Source organism: Crassostrea angulata, chromosome 4, assembly GCF_025612915.1.
Source record: "Crassostrea angulata isolate pt1a10 chromosome 4, ASM2561291v2, whole genome shotgun sequence".
Taxonomy (NCBI): Eukaryota; Metazoa; Mollusca; class Bivalvia; order Ostreida; family Ostreidae; genus Magallana; species Magallana angulata.
The window spans coordinates 25,407,709-25,429,875 of record NC_069114.1 but is presented as its reverse complement, the minus strand read 5'-3'; the positions used below and the strand labels follow the sequence as shown (position 1 = coordinate 25,429,875).

Here is a 22,167-nt window from a genome sequence, read left to right as displayed (position 1 = left end):
ATGTACTTCAAAGGAAACACACTTAGTTATGATGCAATATACATTAAGCATGAAATTGATGACGCTCTTTACTCACCATAGCCCGCGATGTACATGTATAACAGTCTGAATCAACTCTACATTATCTTCTCTGTTCTGCACAGAGGAGGAAGTTAGGAATAAATTTTAACCATCAGCCAAGATATTTTTGTTTTCAGCGGTGACAGTTTTAACGTTTTTTCCATTTCAGGATTTTAGCATAATAGCTGGTAAGAATTATAGATCAAAGATGCTTTTGCATATTTATGTAAAAACCAAATATAAATAATTTTTGCATTTACATTATTTAACAAATTGATAAATCAAACGAATAAGAAAATGTTTACAAATTTAGGTTACACATTTAGGTTTTCCGTTGTTTATCGGATTTGATGAGAAAACTGACGATATTTTTTTTTACTAAATTGCATCGGTTCTTAGACTTCGTACTACATGTATTTGCATAGATGAATATTTAAACAATAAAATGCTTTCTTTGGTGATTTATGTGGGATGTGAAGGTAGCGACATTGTAAATGTAATAATTTAATAGAGCAGCAGTTTTTTTTTTTTGTTTTTTTTTTTTGGGGGGGGGGGGGGGGGTAGGGGGGGTTGATGGCGTCTGTACCGCTTCAAGTTAAAGAAAAAGTAGAAAGTAAAAAAACAAAACTAAACCAAACGAGTTGTAAATATAGAATGTCAAACGTTATTTACTCCCCCTCCCCTTCCCTTTCCCCTTGAGTTCTATATTATCTAAATATCAAAGTGGCTTGCGGAAAGTATTACTAGTATCATCCAATTTAAGTACTGTAATTTTAAAAAAATCCTATCCACGGAAGAAGAAGAAGAAGAAGAGGACTTAGACGTGTTTAAAACAAAAGTTGACGCGGAAAATGACTCCAAATCATATCCTTCATGATCAAGAAGGTGACTTTCCCCTTTTAAGAAGTTTTCGTTAAGTTTTCGGAAATTGAGTCGTGTATACTTGCGTTGTTTTCTGAGCCAAGTGGTCCAATCAAAGTAGAAAGAGTTAACACCAAGTTGCATCGGGTATACATGAAGTAGAGTTTAATATATTATTTTCCGAGCTCACTTGGGCAAGGTACCGATATTTAAAAAAAAATAAAATAAAAAAAATAATAAAAAAAATAATAATAATAAAATTACGTTAATTCTTAAAACTTATTTACAGATGAGCATCCGTAGAAATTATACTTCAAATATAGGATACACAGATCAGTTCACTTCCTCAATAAATTTTCATACAAGCATGTACATAATCGCTTTTAATATAAAGTGGAGGGGAAACATCTAACCCAAAATATATTGACAATTAGTTGTTGGGGAATGGATGCTTTATCATCTCTTTTAGTCCGTTAAACACTCTCAAGATCATATTTCAACTCAATGTACTGCTCAAAAGAGTGAATAGACGAGTTTCCATAAGCATGTACGAAAAAGATATGTTCTCCGGAAAGCCGAAAAGGTTCTCCCTTTCTCCTTCCCCTTCAGCTGCTACGTGCATGTAATAGATAATTAAATTTTTTTTTTTTTTAATTTTCCATAATCTATTTTAATTTTCAACAGCAATACAATATCAAATATAGCTTAAACAATAGTATTACACAAGATATAACGTATGTATACAATTTTTTCCACAAAGACAAGGGATTTACATACATAGTCCAATCCGTAGTCCATTGAACCCCTTGTCTTCCAATTGGAGCACCCCGCAGAATGTGGAATAAAAATCTATGAATGCATAAAGTTACATATAATTACTTAAAGTAAAGTACATATCATCAATACATGTAATACTTCCAGTTTTTTTAAGAACACAATTTTCTACAATGAAGTTATTTTTCAATTTTTTATATATTTTAAATTTTCTTTTGACATTCTTTCTTGATTTATTTTACAAGACATTTTGTATTTATAAATTGAAAAGCAGATAAATGACAAAATATTATTCAACCTTCTAGTTTTGACATTATTTTCATAATGGAACCCCAATACTAATATCTTCCATGATATTCCAAAATTAAAGAAATTTCCCACCTCTTGCCATATATGTTATACTAATTTACAACTAAATAAAAGATGTTCTTAGTCTTCGACCGTTTGACAACATTCACATTCGGCTGATGCATCTTTGTTCCACTTACTAACACTTAGATTATTGTTGAGTACACTGTTCAATAACTTATAATTGAATTCAGCAACTTTCTTATCATACATGCATTTTATTTTTTGATTATATATATTTTTCCAAATAATTCCAGATAATCCAATTTCACCGGAAACGGTAAAGACGCCAACCCTGATACAATTTGATTTTGAGGGGGTATGTGGGAGGGATGTTTGTGCGCTTTACTCCATGTACCCCCTACCATTCTGAAAAAGACTACAATTTTGCAGAACTATATTTACTAATAAATAAATAAGTATGGCAAAATTGTCGTTCTACACGTTTGAAAGATATTTTTTCCTGTTTGCAATGCACTTATAATACCGATAACTTACTAGTGTATGGTCCTTCTATATCTAAAATGATCAAAAAAGACCCAACAGAAATAAGCAGTATCCGGAGAAAATAAATATGATTACATGCCTTTTTATGCAGAAAGGGAACTAGACCATAAACGATGGCTTCTCCGGGATTGTTTGATGCATTCCGATCCAATGGCGCCCCGACCTACTACGAATCTAATAAGACGCCATTTATGGCGGATATATTGGAATCTGGACTCATTTACGCTTTTGTCATCCTAGCTTTTTCGTTTTTCATTATTCTTCCTGGAATTCGTGGAAAAGAGGTATGACCAAACGAGACGATATAATGCTTCAGTGATTCTTCCACCATCTTTGAACTCAGAACATACAAATTCTATTTGTTTCCTTTTTTGCAGAGAATTTTTACGTTTATTCGGGTAACAGTGACACTCTACATCGGCGGGGTCATAATGTGTGAGTCTCTCTCTCTCTCTCTCTCTCTCTCTCTCTCTCTCTCTCTCTCTCTGAATATGGCGTCTGATAATGGTTTTTACCAAAAGTGTCTAAATATGGTTTCTATCCACAGTGTCTAAATATGGTTTCTATCCACAGTGTCTAAATATGGTTTTTATCAACAGTGTCTAACTATGGTTTCTATCCACAGTGTCTAAATATGGTTTCTATCCACAGTGTCTAAATATGGTTTCTATCCACAGTGTCTAACCATGGTTTCTTTCCACAGTGTCTAACTATGGTTTCTACTTGCAGTATGTAATTATGGTTTCTGGGAGCAATCTTCTTCCAAGGGTGTAAGAACCAAGTATAAAGCGGGTTCTGCAGGGGAGATAACCGCTGACATTGAGGTGTTGATGAGTCTCCGGGGAATTAACGTCACGCTGAAAGGTTGATGATTATTATGTTTTGTCCGTGCTAATGAACCTCCTAGAATCTACGGTTAATGTGATTTTGTTTTTAATTCTGTGTTTGCAAAAGTTTTCATAAATAAAAGTGTTATTGTCATTTTTTGGTTTCATTAGCCGAGGGAGAAGACCGAGGGCCTTTTAACGAGACCATCAACTACAACGAAAACTTCGACTGGCGATGGGAGCAGGGACGGTTAGGGTTTGGAATATTCGGTACGAATGTCATGTTGTAAATTTTGAATTTACTGGGTGGGTGTAAATACAAAATTTACAAGTTGTCATGTTGTACATTTTGTATTTACACCTACCCAGTAAATTCAAAATTTACAACATGACACGAAGATGATTGGTTAAACATAATCAGATGACCTCATGTAGTCTGAATCAAACATGATTGTGTACATCTATTCATACAGTACTATAGTTTTATGTCCGAGTGATAATTTCAAAGGTCATATAGAAAGTGGATTAGAAAACAAGTTCATTTACTGCCAAACTGCGTTCATTTTTTTTTTAATGGTAAAAACATCTTAATGAAATATGAGTTGTAGTTTTTTTATGAAAATTTTTCATTATATATAGAAAATATATTTGTCAGGTATCAGAATGAGAGTTATCTTTCTTGTCAATCGGTAAAAGTACCTTAATGGAGTGTTATTTCAGTCTCTAGTAAAGTGGATTTTCTCTTGAAGCTGGACGTTTTAACCAGGAGTTCCGGGCCGCCCAGTTTCGAGGTACCCCTCTACCCATCATCTGGATCGCGGAGTATTTCACTTTTGATGGAGAAGGAATCAGATGGGGTCGCCACTACCGACAGGCCGGCTGGTACGCCCATATCATGATGTGGTAAGTCGGTTTGTCGCATGCATTTGTCAACATTATATTGTTCTTGGTATGCAGTTACTCAATATTTTAGCTTTTTTGTGATTTAAGCTTTAAATATTGTCACAAAGATTGTTTGGAACTGTTCGGAAGTAGCACATTGAACCAATTTTTAATTATTCTTTTTTTTTTGGGGGGGGGGGTGGGGGGGATAGGGGGTGAGGTGGGAATGTTGTGAAGTTAATGGAGATGGGATGGGGGCTGTGTATGATATATATCCGCAAATGTGAACCCTAACAACCGCGGATTCAATGAAACTCCTAATTCATTATAATACCCATGGTTGTTAGCCATTGTTTATTTCTGTACGGCAGAGTTTTCATCAGATTACTTCAAGTCTTAAATCTGCAAACCTAAAAATTGTATTTTTTTTTACTTTCACGTATTATCACGCCAACAGATGTCACAAAAGTCTAAAATTGAAGAGATTCATTCTTACCCTACAAAATCTCTAAAATACAAGAGCCTCATGGCGGCCCCTGACCCCCTGCATACAACTGGTGCCACCTCTCACTTCAAATCCTGGATCCGCCCCTAGAAACAATACCCATTTTTCATCATGTAAATTAATCATTTAAACAAAAAGAAAAAATATAGTAAATTATTAATCAAATTTACTAATATGATAGAAATAAAAAGAAATAGATACTGTAAATGCCAAAAATCTCTAAATTGGATGACATTTTACTTAAAAGTAGACATGAATATGAACTACATATAATAGAACAGTTTTGATGATTTCTTTATAATTTAATTCTGGTTGTAACAAGCTTTCTGACTGGCCAAAAAATTTATTTTATATCGTATAAAGAATGTTGCCTACGTCATAGTAAGACTAACGTCTAAAATGTACCAACACGCCTGACGTTACGTTTGAATTTTATACAATTTTACGTCATTTTAAAGGTAAAATGACCGTTTTTATAAACAATGAAGAATAAAAAATATTAAATTATAAGCAATGAATTCAAAATTTATTAGTTTTATACGATATAAAATGGTTTGTAACAGTTTACGCTTTTTTATAAACCGCTTCGCGGTTTATAAAGCGTAAACTGCCCCAAACCATTTTATATCGTATAAAACAAATAAATTTTGAATTCATTCCTTAAATAATTTCTATGATCTCAAATGCACAGGTTGGCTCTACCGCTGTGGATTATAACAGTCATCCTGTTCTTCATTCTGCTCAAGTACGGGGCCTACTTTCTGATGCTGACCGGGGCTACCATGGTGGGTGCCAACATCGCCTGGGCCAGTCTAAGGAACGTCAACGAACTCATCATTCCGTTCAGCGCCGAACATAAACTCGAGTTCCATTTTGGACCGTGTTTTTATGTCAATCTTGTAACAGGTCTGGACATTATTCAGTAGATGAAACATTATTTAATTGCAAATGCAGAAAATACATGCACTATGGATACATGGATACGTCAGTACATTTGTACATAATATTACAAATGTGTTCAGAAATAAGTTTTAAACCCTATATTTATCCGTTTGCCAAACTGAAATTTACATTTGTCATCAGTGCAGTCCGTCCAGTTTGGTGAAGTATGAATCGACTTACAAATTTATGTATGAAAGACAACTGGATAAAATAGATAAATATATATTTATCAATATTAATATAAATATTTTTCAATTTCGAGACATTTTTCATTCCTCCGTCAAAATGTCGGTGGACGGACAATTAATTTTATACACACGGCTGAATCTCTTACCCACGCATGATGACAATCAAAAACTGAAACTGTTGAGGACTATTTGCAGGAATATTGTGTTTCTGTTTTGTAAGAGGATCATTAATTTTGCAGGAATACTGTGCGTCGTCTTGGGTGCTGTGATCTTGGTCCTAGATCTACGCTATCCCGAGGCGGTCACATCCTTCTTCGGGGTGGATCCTCTACAAGCCGAAACTTTCATAGAAGGTAAACGTCAAATATTAATTATCTGGAAAGAATCTTTTGAAGAAAGCAATTTACAGTTTACTTTTACATCAGATTCTGTTTGATTATCGTTTACAATTTTTAATATTCGATTGAAAAGGTAAATTTAGATAAAATATGTGTATAAATGAAAAAGTTCAAAATTTAAAACTTTGATTTATCAAACTGGTTAGACCTGTATTCTTTTTTTCTGTTCATAGAGTGGCTTTCTGAAAATGAATTTAAATTTTATCTAATACTGTATTGGCGATCTGAAGAAAAATTATTTTGCCATATATAAATAAAATTTTACGGGTAAATTATTTTGCTATATATAAATAAAATTTTACGGGTAAATTATTTTGCTATATACGGGTAACTTTTTCCTCAGGGGAATCTTTTTTACCTGAAAAGGACAACAAGAAAGACGGCGACTATGAATTGAAACGCATGGAAAACGGAGAGGCGCACGGAGAGGCGTCGCCATCTTCCGCCATGATGGAAGACGATGACGATGATGATGAGATTTATGAACCTCCGGTACGCTCATTGGCTAGCTAGGAAAAACATTGACTGTGGTCACAGAGTGTCTTGTAACTCACTTTTTCAGAAAGATTTAATAACAGTAAATATAACTGTTCAATTTATATCTCTTCCAAATAGGTATTTCATCCAGAGCCGCCAAAGGAGACTCGTTCTATGAAGCGCAAGTCACGTGGTCTGACGCAACGTCTGCAGAGGCCCAGGCGCCGTGCAGCCCCGCCAGTACCGGACCAAGTGGATGAGATGGACGATCTCTATGACAACACAAGGTATAAAATGCAAATTATTAAACCATATTTTATTGAATAGTTATAGCATTGTTTTTCAGATTTTTCTTAAATACAAAATATCTACATTGTACATGCAAGCAAGTAGTTTATAATAATGATAGTGAGGGGAGGGGGGGGATAAAATCTATTTGGCTTTCTTTGGTGATTCAAACGGGATACATGTATTGAATTTATCATAAAAATTAGGGAAACTTTAAACTAAAAAAAAATTTAGGCAAATTATCGTTAATGTACATCAGCAAGCAAGATTAAAAACAGCCAGTTTGATTCTCGCATAATGTTTTAAATCAATTCGTTCAGTCCGTGATTTTTCTAAGGATGCTGATCATGAAGGTTTCGACCAATCGATAAACTAATCAGAAATGATTAGATACATGTTGATATGGTAGATATCAGTCCTGTCAGTTTTTATATCGCTGTGAATTACAATCGGTTTGCTCAAGAAATATAGGAAAAATAACAGTGAACGAACAAGCTCAGGGTCATGGTTAACTTAAAATGAGCTTCACATCGTTTCATTTCAGGAGTGATAAGGTGCAGTTTGGCAGGAACTACAACCCTTAGTGAGAACAGGATATCAACACACGGGGGACAACGTGGAAAAATTAGGAAGGATGATTCAGCATAAATTTACTGAGAGTTACTAAAGAGGATGTACATGTATATGATGCGTTATTTCAATCAATCGCGTGACATGACAAGAGTGAACATTGAAATGATGGAACATTAATTTAGATATTTACTGGATATCTTATAAATTGCAATGTAAATTATGAAAACCTTGTATAATATTTCTTTTTTTTAATTTTTATTTTAGAGCAATGTAATCCCCAATCCCCCCCCCCCCCTTCCTAAGATAATGCATGAATTATACTTTCACTTCTATTTAAATGTATACACACAGGTGCATTGATATACAATTAAATGTTCTTAAAAGTTGATTGGAATTTACTTGAAGACTTCTTTGAATTACTTTTAATAATTAAATTCATGATATTTTTATCGAGTTTATGTTTAGTCAATGATAAATAATCATTTATGCAAAAGTTGCCAAAAACAGATGCTCAAAACATAAAAAAATGCAGTGTACGCGATTTTAGCATTTGCATGAAAATTGTGAATGAATAATTAACAGCAGGCGATTTTTAATATCATTCGGAGAAAAAAAAGCCTTCAAGAGACTCTGAGCAGAAAACAATGCAGGGCTGTGAATGAAAAAAAGAACGAAATAAATTATTCAGTAGACAATATTTACTAGATTCGATTTACGCGTAAAATGAGTAAATGTCCGATCGTGTTAAAGCCTGCACTCGCGGTCCCACCTAGTAAATACCCGGATATTGTAAACAAAACTTTAGTCGTGTATATTTATACAGCATGTCATGATCGTACAAGTGTGTGGAGTTTAACTTGAAATTGATCAAATAACAAATGAATGAAGCGAGAAATTTTACTGAATAGTTTAAAAAAGGAGGCCATGCAATGTCTTCACATGGACTATCTGAAGTGTACGTGTTGTTATGGAACACCAAAACCCGTCGCATAGACGATTAAAAATTGGATTAATAATCAACGGATTATTGATCGCCAGACACTGTCGGCTTACACTCGTGTTGTTTTAAAGAGTTTAAAGTCCCGGTTTATTGGCGTATACTATCAAAAAACTGTTCATTTCAGTGGTGGATATTTTAAAAAGTTGTGTATCTTTAGGAGCAAAAACGAAAAAAAAAATAAAATTAAAGGAACGACGAAAGACCATCATGGATTTCTCCAAATTTCGTCAAAGTGGAGATCTTTCCGATCTCACTGTTAACGTGAACGAGCAGATCTTCAAACTTCACAAATTTCCACTCTATGCAAAAAGTGAGTACTTCTGCAAACTTGCACACAGTGCTGATGTGAAGAAGGTTGAGCTTGTGGGCTTTCCTGGAGGGCCCGATATTTTTAGCACGGTAGCCGACTTCTGTTACAACATGAAAGTGGAACTCACCAAAAACAACATAGTGCAGGTTCGTTGCGCGGCAGAGTTCTTGCAGATGAAAGGTGAAGGCAATTTGATTGACATGGCAGATAAGTTCTTCAACGACACTATTACGTCAACAAAAATGAGCAGGTCGACGTCATGTATTGCGTCATTGCTTCTGTTTGCGTCTACTGTTGGAGAATTGGCCAATGTCTCCGGAATCGTCGACGTCTGCTGTGAGGCTCTCATAGAGTGCTGGCTGAAACCACCGACAAAATTCAGTTCACCGACGAACATTTCAAAGCAATCGCTAGATCGGCGAGAGGACAGGACAATCAATGCTTTACTCAGTCTTCCTTTGGACTGGTATTTGAAGCTTGTCATTTCAGCACGTGACCGGGGCGTCCAGTCGTCATTACTAGCGGAGCTCTCCACGTCTTACATCTCAGTTTTGATTGATCGCGATGAATCTGAAGAGAATTCATCGCAAAGCACCGAATCGGGTGAGATCACCTCCAAATCCCCTCGTCCGAAATCGCCAAAGAAAACAGACATTGCTAAAGTTCTTGACAATATTATAACGGTCTTGCCAGAAGAATCTCTGTTCAGTGACGTCATCACGATTGAATGGTTAACGAAGGTAATTCGAGTTGCAACGTCATATAATTGCAAATGTAGAAAACTTCTTGTCAAGGCTGCAGGGGAGTTGCTCTGCAAAATTTCTGCAGAAGAACTGTGTACCATTTCACCATCTCTATTACGAGACATTGTGCAAGAATCGTGCACTTCAGGAAATGGACAAATCGAAAAAGCATGCCGTATTGTCGATACGTACATGTCCGAGATGGTTCGAAAGGGGGTTCTAACAGCTGATACATTCAAACTACTGGCAACGGTAGTGCCAAAGGATGCTCGAAGCAACCATGATCAGATGTACAACATACTGGAATATGTTTTAACAGCAGGTACACATTCAAATAAAAAAAATTATCGTAAAAAAATAAATACAAAGAATTGTTAACCGATTTTAATCGAATAACTGAAATTCAGTTTTTCAAGTCTGCCACGCAAGTAAAAATTCCTCTATACTTCTTCGAAGAAATTCACTTTCGCGTATAATCACACGAATTATGTTTTCGGACCTGGTACGAAAAATATAACATTACGGCACGTTTTACTTAACGTTAGTTGAATTTTGGCATAACATTTTAATAAAAATGGATAATAATAATCGGGTTTGCAAAACGTATAAGTAATTAAATACTTATTGGTACTCTTCTTGAATTTTTGATTAAATAGAAGCAATGCAATTTGTAATAAATTCATGCGGTCCTTACTTGCACAGTGCACTTTGGGTGACTTGTGCCTTTTGTGTTAAACATCTATACTTAACCAACATACAACATGTTTCATTGTTCGTGGAGTGCACATAATCTATAACAAACTAAGTTGGATCAATAAAGAAAGTTGTCCAAGTATTTGCCCGAGGAAGTATTTACTCAAATAGATAAAACAGAATTCCTTGGGGGAAATGGGACACACAAACGTTGATCCTTCTAGCCAAATTTAGAGTCAGATAAACCATATCGATTGAAAACACTTTTAAAGTTGCTTAGTGCATGAAATACAATTTTGACCAGATCCAAATGTTTAAAGTATACTTTAAAAAGATGAAAGAACGAAGTAAAAGAGCTAGTTAATGCAATACTGTAGCTGTTAATTTTAGTCTCTTTCACAGTTCACCTTTGGATGAATTTGTCATTCAAACATCAAAATATTTGTCAAAGCCAACGCCTACCGCAGTCCTAAGCTCTAAGAGACCGTTATTTTTTTTTTCTAAACTGTCATTTAAATGAGGTTACAAATAGAAGGAAGACCTGAGATTTAAACTCATAGTACATTGCATTGAAACTGCCTCAGTACATATATAAGTGTTCGTAATATACTTACGTTAGAAATAAGCAATTGTTGATACTTAATGGATTCCGATTTTGATTCCTTTGAACAAAACTAATAATCTCAACTAATTCTTTGGTAAATACGTGTATGGAAATCTGTGGGAGATCGAGATAAAAAATGGAGATAGATTTTGAAATATAAGACTTTGGAGATAGTTTATTAGAAACTCACTGAGAATTATGCATTTTTCAGAACGGGAACATTTAAGCACGGAACAACGCCAGGAACTTATAGAAACCGTGAATTTCACGCTTTTGAACGAAGAGACACTGCAAGGTGCTTTGGCAGCTTCCGTGGTCCCCGCAAACTATGTCGCAAAAGGAGCCATTGCGTTGTGTTCTCGTCTTCGGAGTGACCTGGAGACGGCGCGTGCAACCTTGCAACGCCAAGATGACGAAATCAAGCGCCTGAAAACTGCCGTCAAGCGCGGTAAAAGTCTGGGAACGCCCATTATGACCAGTTCAACGTCTAGTCTACGGGATACGTCGTTCGGAAGCCTTAACGGCGCACGTGACCCGGAACTTGATCGTAAGTACGCATGCACCAATACATCGAAATCAATGAAAAGCATGTACATTCTTATCTATTATTGTATCTTTGTTGCAGTACAATATCTTAAATTTCATTAGCAGTGTATTTGTGCATTGTTAGTTCTATAGAGTAAATAGAGAGTATATATCAGTCCGATAGGATTTACTTCAAGGCGACAGGACCGATTGCAGACTAAGGAACTGAACTTGTGAACTAGACTTGTTTCTGATATAAATTAGCGACCTACGTCAGAAAACAAGTTAGACCCCCAAGTATTAGCTGTCAAATAGAACAAAATGAGCTCTACTGACAGTTTATAAACTGCTTAAAATAGGCACCCATAATTCATTATTCGGCAGGTTTTAAGCTATTCGATCGGGGGACTTTTAACAGCTTAAACAATTACAGTCATATTGTTTGCGACCTAAATCCAATTACAAGAGTCTATGTGACTTGACTGAATTGAATGGGAATAAGTCAGTCTTTCCCACGGACACCACATGACACCTCTTTAACATGGTGACAAAAGAAAATCAGGACTTCGATTCCAATATAATGCTATATAATAGCTTTTTTCAAGTGATTTAACAGAGTATATACTTTTGTGTTTCCAACATTTATCTTTAAACGCCAATTCAAAATAAATTTGTTTACATGTATATTTGAGTATTTCTGGCTTGTATTCATGTACATGTATATGTTAAACTGTTACAGAAATTAAGCGTTTATCTTTTGAACTTCCTCTTGACCCTTCGGTCATCAGAACTAGTTTGCTGTTTAACTTCTATATTTCTTCTTGACTCTTACTACATGCTAGCTTTTGAAATTGCTCTCGATTCTCTAAGAGTAATTGGAAATAAAATACGTTTAATTTACTTTTGCATTTTACTTTTGAGTCGACTATTTCAGAGTTATTAGGAATAAAGTATCATTTTACTTATGGATTATCTCGACTCTTTCGGAGCTATTAGAACTATTATATATATAGTTTATATATTGCATATCCTTACTCTTTTAGAGCTTTTAGAACTACATGCAACGTTACCGTTTAACTTTTGCACTTCGGTTCCACTTTTACAGAGTTACTGGAACTACCAACCAAAGATCAAAGTACTGATGCGAACGCCCCGTACACCACGAGCGAGGTACTGTCAGCGGTCCGGAACAAGCTAGCCCATACCGCCTCCAGTTCCTCCCCTTACAACACCTTCCGGCCCCTGTCTCAGGAGCACGACATTAGCTATGAGGAGGAGTTGGAGTATAAACACGACCGGGCCTTCAGACCGCTGGATAATGCACGGACAAAGGTCAAACCAATGTATGGGCCGACTTATAGGACTTACTCGGCCTACAGCCATCGTTATTAATAAGGAGGCGCGGATCCAGTGTTTTTATAGAATGAGTGTAGTGAATTGTAGTCAGTTGTACAAGAGCAGATGAACTATAGCAAAATTCAACTTCATAGAAATTTTTTAAAAAAATCAAACTTTCAATGACAAAGAAAAAGGGAATACAGATTGAATCGCCTGCAAGATGAACTGATTTTAAGTTTAAGTTACCATATTATGGGACAAGATACATGCATTTTCATTTCATAAATGTCTGAATTGGACAAGAAATGACCATCTCATGCAAAGCCAAAGGACGCGAATCAAATGATTCAAAGAATAACAGAATGTGGTACAGAATCATATTATTGAATAAATTTATATACTTTTTTTTATACAGCGGAATCTACATGTATAAAATTTGTTTTTTGTTTAAAACTATGACTTCGAGGTTTAAAAGTTCATTTTATATCCTAATGTTCACAACCCAACCCCCCCCCCCCAAAAAATCCATTTTAAGCAGCCTTTTATGGTTTGACAGTTTAAAGTCTACCATCAGCTATCATTCTGTATCTTGATTTAAGCAAAGAATTCACATTCATATTCATGACAATGAGTTGACAGCATAGGTTTAAAGCCACTGATCGAGAATCAGAATGTCTGTCCATGATAAGAACGAAAATTGTACACACAAAAAAAATTCTTCTCAATGAACCATTTGGGTTAAACTAAATTTGGGGTTGTGTTTCTGTTGAAGGAAATTGTTTGTATTTGTTATTAAGCATGCATCTACCAAAAATCCCCAATGTTTACTTACGCTTAAATCCCGTTAAAAAATCAGATTTTAGAATAAGGTATCAGATTTAGTTGAACAATAAAATGCTTTAGATTTATTTGAACAATAAAATGCTTTCTTTTAGTGATTCATGCAGGATATGAAGGTGGCGACATTGCAGAAAAAAACATAACCCGCATTAGTGGGTTATGTAAATTTTTTTGGCAATGAACGCTACCTTTATAACCCGAATAAATCATCAAAAATAGCATTTTCTTGTTTATATTTACTTCATTCTTTTAACAACTTAATAAATTGATAGTAAAAGTAAGTAAAATTCACTAAATAACTTAATGTAGATCAGTACGATCCCGCTGCGTCCTTCAATAATGTAAAACGCCAAGGTAAACGCAGCAGAGTCTCCTACAGCGCCCAAACAACGCAACAGCATCTTCGTCCGTCGCGGTGGGATCGCCTTGTACATTTTATAACGCCATGCGACGGCGCGCACTTTGAACATGCACAAAGTACGCGCCGTGGCTTTGCGTTCTGATAAACACGCCGTAGAAGCGTATTGAGGTGACAGCGCCGTAAGATCTCCAACAGCGCCACGAGAGCTCCGTCGGCGCGCTCAAGGAATGCAGCTTATCGCAGTGTAGACGCAGTGATAAGTCAACTGCGCGTGCACGGAGACCTCGCGGAGTCCTTTGGGATCTCACTGTGTCTCTATCGCGCTCTCACTGCGCATCCACAGCGTTTGAACAAGTTGTTTTTCATTTGGCTGCGTTCACACAGCGACCTCAAAGAGCTTTTGCTGCGTTCCTCGCGCTCTCGTGACGTTTCTTCTGCGTTTATACCGCGCTCCCACGGTGCTTCTAGTGCGTTGTCATGAAGACCACGAAAACTCGAACAATGGGTGTTGTACAATAGCAAGCGATGTAATAATTATCAAACTTGATGTAGATGACTATGAAAAGTAGCATTTGCTAATATTCCAAGACTTATCAATGGACGTAAATGGAATTCATGCCATTTGGTTCTGATTTTTTCACATCTTTTCTATGTTTTCTAACAACTAATAGCGGATCTTTTTTGTAGACCTGACTACTAAGAGTTTTGTCCTAGTCCTCCACAAATTATTTAGAAGTAGTTACGTTTTAATTACAATGTACCTATTCATCAAAACAAAACAATTTTTAATCATTTATTTACTAGCTGTAAATTCTTGTTTGTTTTCCATACAATTATACAAATTAATATTAACATACCAAGAAGTAAAGAACGTCTTGTGCACGCACTCAGCGCGAAGAGCACGCCGTGGACGCGCGGTAAAAACTCCTAGCACGTCATGAGCGCTCGGCGGGCACTCGGCGAGAGCGCGGTTAATCGCCAAGTAGAACTCAGTGGAAACGCAGTTAGTCGCCGTGGGAGCTCCGTAAGAACGCCTCGGTCGCCGTGACATCTCCACTTGTAAAATTTTTAAATAAAACTGTGCATTTTTTCTGAATTTTACTTGCGATACGGCGATTCCATGAATTTTACAACGCCGTGAACACGCCGTGGGGATGCAGCTTGGTGTGACAGGGCCTTTAGCTAAAAGAAACAGCCAAATCGTATTATATGGGATTTTGAGTCTGACAGCATGTATTTATAATTATTTCGTGCAGTCCGTGATTTTTATTAGGTTGCTGTAGGTTTCGACCAATCAACAAACGGGGCTTGTAGATTTCAGTCTGGCTGTTCTATAGAACAAGTTTCCATAAGAAATATGGGGAATCATACTAGGTTTATGTAAATATACTGTAATGAAATTATACATTGCAATACATACTTATATATTTACATCTACCAAGCATAATTTCCTCTATTTCTTACGGAAACTTGTAGTTAATTCATAGCTCTATAGAAACAGCAGGGACGTATATACTAGTATATACGTCCCTGGAAACAGCTATACACGCCCTATTTATCGATTGGTCGAAATCTACAGCGGCTGAAAGTAACAGGAGTGAAATTGACACGCCCTGTTTATCGATTGGTCTGAACCTACAGCGACCTTAGTAAAATCCCGGACTGCACGAAATAATCATGACAATGCCAGACTCAAAGTCTCACATGAGACGATTTGGCTGTTTCTTTTAGCTAACGTACTTTTGTACATTAACAGTAACTTAGTGAATTTTACTAACTTTTCATAATTAGTTTATTAATTAGTTAAAGAAAGATGTTAATATAAACAATAAAATGCTTTCTTTGATGATTCATGCGGGTTATGAAGGTAGCGATCATTGCAGGAAAAATTTACATGTATTTTTCCTGCAATGTCGATACCTTCATATCCCGAATGAATCACCAAAGAAAACATTTTATTGTTTAAATGTTTTATAACTAACTGCTTTTATAAGTTCTAGAGCTTATAAAGTTGTTCATTTCAACAAAATCCTGGTTTTCAAATATAGGTGATAAAAATTTCATTATGGCATAAATAATAAGCTTTAAAAATTGATAAATCACAAAAAAAATTTATTCTACAAATTCTCTTACATTCAATTTTAAAAATATAAATTTTCATTTTTCTACCACACCTTTCACTTAACACATTTAAATAATTATATATTCTTACAAAGCTATTCATACTTTCACAACAAGATTTGGGAGACACAGTCATTTCATTCATATAAAGAATACATGTAATCTCAAAAAAGTTTATAAGTACAATGTATTTCCCCCAAAATTGGCCATACTAAAAATCTATTTTTTTCCTTCAAAAAATAAGTCTGACACTGAAAACTGAAGAATTATTCAGCACCATTGTGACAATTCCTATTAAAATTACTATGATAACAAATAAATACAAGCACTTCAACATGTGTATAATGGAACAACACAGCAGTTTTACTGCAAAGATTGCTTTAAAAATAAGCTAGGTTAATATATGAATTCAAACACATAATACATTAATTCATAACAATAAAAGGCCAAATTATCAATGATCCCTATAACAAAACTTTGTTATTAATTTTTTGAGCATATACAGTTAGAGACATGTGTAATTTTATTGCATACTATTTCCTTCCTAAATGTATCATTGCGGTTCTTCATCATTTCCTTACAAAATGAAGCTGAAGCTTTCCTGATAAAGACATATACAATGTATACACACACAATATTTTTCACTTCATCATTATAATCATATTATGAGGGTTTTATCAGTTTATCTCCAAACTGCATAGCGACAACTTACCCTGACCTGAGAACACAACGCATGCATCGTCCTAATGTAATAACTTAAAAACTGATTGGGAGTTCAACTTTCACTTTTAAATTAGTTCAATCACCTTCATATAAACCTATTACGATTTACTCCATTCAGATGTTCTGATACTAATATCCATGTGACTATGGTCAAGAGCTGTTGGAAGCTACTGTTCCCTCCCAGATATCTTCTCTCTGCTTTCTGTCATTTCGTTTCTTCTCTGTTCAATAAAAAGACACTCTCCATAACTAATTGAACTTTCATATTTAAATACATGTACTATGAAACCAGAATCTTGAATATCATCGATATGTTTAAGCGATCTGGAGGTCCAAACCACCTATTTCCTTATATTTTACCTTCATACATGTACATGCATGAGCAAATGAAGAAATTTTTCGGGGAAGGGGGGGGGGGGCATATTTTTGATAATTTTATACTGTAAATATATGAAATTTGAATCTTGACCTCCCTCTAGATCCGCACATGTACATGTATCTCAAATAATCTGATATCTCAAAGATTTTTTTTCAGTCCCTTTTTGTTAAAGATAATGTTTCAGTAAAAGATACACTTCATAAATGGTGAGGTATTTGTAGACATGTAGTATTAATTATGCCTACAAAATTAATATTATTCATATTTAATCAATGGCGAGATCAACGATCTTAAACTTATAAATTGAAATAAAATGGATAATCCACCAACATACCTTTTGCTTCTTTAAGTTTCTGTCTCTCCATCTCTCGCTGCTCTTTGGAAATTTTGGGGGCAATCCCAAGGGCTCCAGTCACAAGTCGACGTGCTGTCATTGCAGTGGTCTCGGGGCGAGGCTTGTAAGGCTGGAGAAACTCTGCAATGTCCATAGAGACACGGGTCTTATCGCTTTTACACTTGCATATATTACAAATCTTATTATGACAGAATCACCAGAAGAAATACATAAAGTACTCTTAAGGAGGAGAAAACTATCACAGTTTTATTCAATGATCCAACATTTGGTTAATCACAAGAATTCAAATGTCAATAAATAATAATTTCACACTGTTTTGGAGTCCTGAAGGTATATTCACTTCAAAGTCAACCAATCTACATGTCAACTGTGATTAATTGAAATTGTAAAAAGAATTCTTTTGATAATATTCCTAACCAAGCAATATTAAAAATATATTGATCAGTCAATATTTTTTTGGACTGGGTAACATCTCATTGTTGACCATTTGTGAATTGTTGTATATTACAGTGAGAATAAATCACTAAAGCTATAGATATAAGAACTAAACCTAATTACCCGATCTACCCCCCTTACTCACCTACACACCGCCTCGCTTTAGCCTTACAGGCCTTGCTTGCCTCGGAGAGTGGCCCGACCTTACACATAGGATGGGCGGTCTTCAAGGCATCCTGAGCTGCAATTCATAAGTACAAACGACATTTCAAATAAAACAATTTCAAACATAGATAAGCTCATAGTAAAATTTCATTTACTTCGTACACAATAAACTATTAAGTGGAATTTAAAAAAAAATATGTTTAATTGGCATGATTGATAAGGGACACAATTTTTTTGAACTGATAAATTCTGCAGTCAAATTTTTAGAAAAAATTTTGTTCATGAAATAAATAATTATCTTATTTTCTTCAGTTCTTCAGTTAATGTATATATTTAAAGCAAATTTTGGACAATTTAATATATAATGTACTAACCTGCTACAACACTGGAGAAGACACCCAGAGCATGCGTGTCATCCACCCATTTGATATCAAAGCCTTTATTCCTACAAAGCACAGAAAAATATTGCTGTTAACTTCTGTGAGAGTTTCAAAAAGAGGAGATAACCCCTTCAAAGTCGTTTGAATTGTAATTGAGATGGTAAGATTTACGGTAAGGTTTTGGACTTGCACTGACTTTTTAATTTTAAAAATTGCACTTAATTCACAGACACGTCAGTGAATATCTTTAATCATTATAAGAAAAAGCTGTAAAAATCTGACAGTTATATATTTATTACATATCGCTTACTTAAACTGGGAAAAGACGGAAAGCAGATCCTCTGTTTTGAATTCGGTGGGAAAGTCGTAGATTTCTATTACATGGTTCATATCTGAAACAAAGAACAACAATCCCATTAATACATGTAATATATTTCTTTTTTCATCATAATTATATGAAACAGCAAAATTAATCAAGAACATACCATAAATCAAGAATTTTTTTTAGAAATGCTTTAAACAGGACTAACTAAAGGTTTATATTAATACAAACCATCATAGTCCGGCTCTTTTGGTTTAAAGTCCAAATAATCTATGGTGGCTTTCTCAATCTTGACTTTTCCTACAGTCTTTGTTAACTAAAAAACAAAAACACAACTTGATCATTAACAGATCAAGGTAATACATTCAAGAACCTCAAAGTGCAACACTGTAATGAAACATTAAAATTAGATATCGAATTTCTCTGATTTTATATATCTTAAAAGTTCTTCTTTATGCTTAATAGTCGCTCAGCATCTTACCATGAAAACTTAATACCAAAGGCATTCGATCATGAAAAATCTTAGACCTAAGTCAAAAAGCACTTGCCATATTACTTAAAAACTCACAATTAAAATGTGTAGATACACGTAGCAACAACATGTAAATAGATAAAACAATCCAATGCTTTAAGTTTTGATAAGGTACTGTTACTCAGAAGCTAGTACCTGAGAGACACAAACCTCATCCATGGCGGAGGGGTCCAGACATTCACCATCATCATCAAACATCTTGTCCCAGTCATCATCCTCCTCTTCTCCATCTTCTTTATCACAGTCATCTCCCTTCGACACACTTTCTACAATATAAAAAGAAATTCTTGTCTTTAATACTATTCTTATATTGTAAACACAAATTAAAGTGTTTCCTCAATAATCTGGTATCGGTAATATAAATCTTAGATGGGCCTTCTATTGTGTAACATCACAGCATTCTAAAATGAAGAGCATTGCTGTACGTTTTGAAGTTAAATATTTCAACGTTTATGTACAGGTTATTACATTTTACACCGAATCTAGTAAATTATTTGAATTAGTTGTATTTTTATAACCAAGAAAGTCTACAGAGTCTTGAATGCTATATGTATATGTTGATTATTGCCAATTATACATATATTTATTAAACATAAATGTTCAAAAGTGGAAGCCTCAAGGAAATAAAAACTTTTTATTTTGACCTTGTTTGGAATCTATACCTTTTTCTTGTTTCTCCTCGTGAACTGTTTCCACTTTGGTCTCCACTTTTTTCTCAGCCTTATCCTCTTGCAGCTCATGCATATTCATCATGTCGAACACAGTGATATTTGATCTGGTGGACTTTTTCTTCCCTTTCTTTTCCAGAGCAGGAGTTTCCTCTTCCGCTTTTCCTTCATTCAAAACTTTACTCTTCTTTTTCTTTTTTAGTTTGATCTTTTTCACCTCTGATTTCGATTCACTGGGTTGATCTGTCTGTACTTTCACTTCTGTTTTCAGTTCACTGTTCTTTGATTCTTTTGATGCATCATCCTCATTGCCTTCTTCTATATCATCATCCCAGTTTAATGGGGTATCATCCTCATATTCCTGCTTTGTGTCTTGAGTTCCAGTTTCCATTGTCTCACCTGCTTCTTTCCTTTCACCACTTGAGCTTATCCTTTCACTTTCATTTAAGATTCCTACTTTCTCTTTCGATGATTCTTCAACTGTAACACTTTTATCCTGGTCCACACAGTCATTATTTACAACATCCCCTTCACCGACCTCCATACCTTCTTCCATCTTCTCCTCCTCTTTATCACAGATATATTCATTTACAGTTTGTTCGTCAACTCTTTCTACACAGTCATTTGTAATATTCCTTGCTTCATCCATATCCTCATGATCCATGATTTCAGATTTTCCCTCTTTTCCGTTTCCCGAAGTTAGTTGTTCTTTTCTATCTTTTTCGGCTCCTTCTGTCAGTTTCTGCTTCAAGGACTCAGCAGGTTTGGTAGACACAGCATTGCAGTCTTCAAACTGCAGAGCCTCTCCATCAGATCTATAATTACCACCACCAGTTCCTGGGCTCTCCTCCTCCCCCTGTGTCCTCCTCCCAGGTGGAATATAAACTTCGTTCTTGGTTCTCTTTTTAGCATTTCTCGACGGGCGTTGTTCATTGGTAGTTTCGGTACAAATTTTATTGCTGTCATCTTTTGTTATGGGTGAGTTGTCTCCCATGTCTACAGGTTCGGCATGCTCCACCCTGGTTTCTTCTTCCTGTTGGTTCAGGAGGCGTCGTCCCCTTGGTACATAACGCTGTACCTCCGGCTTTTTTTGTCTTTGCCTAAAATGTCATTTACAGTTGGCTTTAATAATTGCTGTGAAAGCATAAATACTCAATGGAAACATAATTCAACTGACTTTGAAGTGTGTCGATTCATCTGAACTTAAATCGGATTATCCTATTTGTGAGTAACATAATGGTATGTATATAAATTTGTATAACCAAACTGCATATATAAATGTACATTTGCTGAGTGTACATGTATATTCCCACTTTCAAACTTTACATTTTACAAACTAAGAATACTAAACCTACTCCATATTTCATGACCTTAAAATATGCATGTAATTATTGGAATACAGACGAAATATCAAAGGCAATTAAGATTTCCTGTGTGATAATATATATTTTCAAATTAATGCTAACATATACATACACGTTATGTCAAAGTAGATGCATTACCGGTACTGTCGTTTCCCATTAAGTTCTCTTCGAGAACTCAATTACATAATTTACCTATTTACTCCAGCTGGAGAAACATTTTTGCTTCCCTTCTGACTCTCGTCTCCCATTCCCTCGTTACCCCCCGCCATTGTTGCTTGCACTTTGACCCCCAGCACGACCTCTGCCCCTTCCCCTGGATGATTGAGGTCTAGGGGCAGACATGAACCACGGTTCCTCTTGGTCTATCCTGAAGTTGAGGCAAGCAATTTCAGATTTTAGTCATTTTGAATTACTGGGACTTGTATGTCACATTGTCTTATGCATTTAAATGTACCAATCTTCTTGAAGTTATACTTGAATATACTTAAAACTTATTTCAGTGCATCTTTACAAATTATCTTTTTTTTCTAGAGATAAATCACAGGCACCTGATATTTCAAAATATTTTCTACTTCTTTTCATAAATAAAAATCAACTATTATTAAAGCAAGGTGAATATTTATTCATAAGAGAGAATTTTGAGTTGCCAGGTGCCCATGTTTTTCATGTATAGACGCTT

General features: G+C 35.2%; 3 protein-coding genes across 3 annotated transcripts; 2 read left to right on the top strand and 1 right to left on the bottom strand.

Moving 5' to 3' along the window:
• The first annotated feature begins 2,619 nt into the window (after positions 1-2,619).
• Positions 2,620-8,018, top strand: LOC128180338 (dual oxidase maturation factor 1-like). The gene is made up of 10 exons (XM_052848369.1): positions 2,620-2,834; positions 2,928-2,985; positions 3,280-3,414; positions 3,549-3,647; positions 4,127-4,280; positions 5,456-5,670; positions 6,134-6,247; positions 6,636-6,784; positions 6,908-7,056; positions 7,602-8,018. Exons 1-10 carry the CDS (start codon positions 2,664-2,666, stop codon positions 7,639-7,641), a joined length of 1,284 nt encoding a protein of 427 aa, XP_052704329.1. The 5' UTR covers positions 2,620-2,663; the 3' UTR covers positions 7,642-8,018.
• Positions 8,019-8,374: 356 nt separating this feature from the next.
• On the top strand, positions 8,375-13,263 carry LOC128180335 (uncharacterized). The gene is made up of 3 exons (XM_052848365.1): positions 8,375-10,005; positions 11,192-11,527; positions 12,611-13,263. The coding sequence occupies exons 1-3, from the start codon at positions 8,838-8,840 to the stop codon at positions 12,895-12,897; spliced, it is 1,791 nt and encodes a 596-aa protein (XP_052704325.1). The 5' UTR covers positions 8,375-8,837; the 3' UTR covers positions 12,898-13,263.
• Positions 13,264-16,154: 2,891 nt separating this feature from the next.
• LOC128181200 (coiled-coil domain-containing protein R3HCC1L-like) lies at positions 16,155-21,851 on the bottom strand. Its single transcript, XM_052849506.1, is given in 10 exon segments — positions 16,155-17,109; positions 17,602-17,742; positions 18,203-18,298; positions 18,597-18,667; positions 18,913-18,994; positions 19,156-19,240; positions 19,607-19,722; positions 20,119-21,224; positions 21,681-21,751; positions 21,753-21,851. Coding segments are annotated over 10 exon segments (1,917 nt in total). The 5' UTR covers positions 21,831-21,851; the 3' UTR covers positions 16,155-17,038.
• Between the last annotated feature and the right edge of the window lie 316 nt (positions 21,852-22,167).

What these genes read in the sequence shown, in the direction of transcription:
- LOC128180335 (XM_052848365.1), top strand. Translation starts at nt 8,838, where the DNA reads ATGGATTTCTCCAAATTTCGTCAAAGTGGAGATCTTTCCGATCTCACT. An exon ending in GGAATATGTTTTAACAGCAG is followed by an intron (nt 10,006 to 11,191) that starts GTACACATTCAA and finishes TGCATTTTTCAG; the next exon opens with AACGGGAACATTTAAGCACG. An exon ending in ACGTGACCCGGAACTTGATC is followed by an intron (nt 11,528 to 12,610) that starts GTAAGTACGCAT and finishes CCACTTTTACAG; the next exon opens with AGTTACTGGAACTACCAACC.
- LOC128180338 (XM_052848369.1), top strand. Translation starts at nt 2,664, where the DNA reads ATGGCTTCTCCGGGATTGTTTGATGCATTCCGATCCAATGGCGCCCCG. An exon ending in GTTAGGGTTTGGAATATTCG is followed by an intron (nt 3,648 to 4,126) that starts GTACGAATGTCA and finishes TTTCTCTTGAAG; the next exon opens with CTGGACGTTTTAACCAGGAG. An exon ending in ATGAGATTTATGAACCTCCG is followed by an intron (nt 6,785 to 6,907) that starts GTACGCTCATTG and finishes TCTTCCAAATAG; the next exon opens with GTATTTCATCCAGAGCCGCC.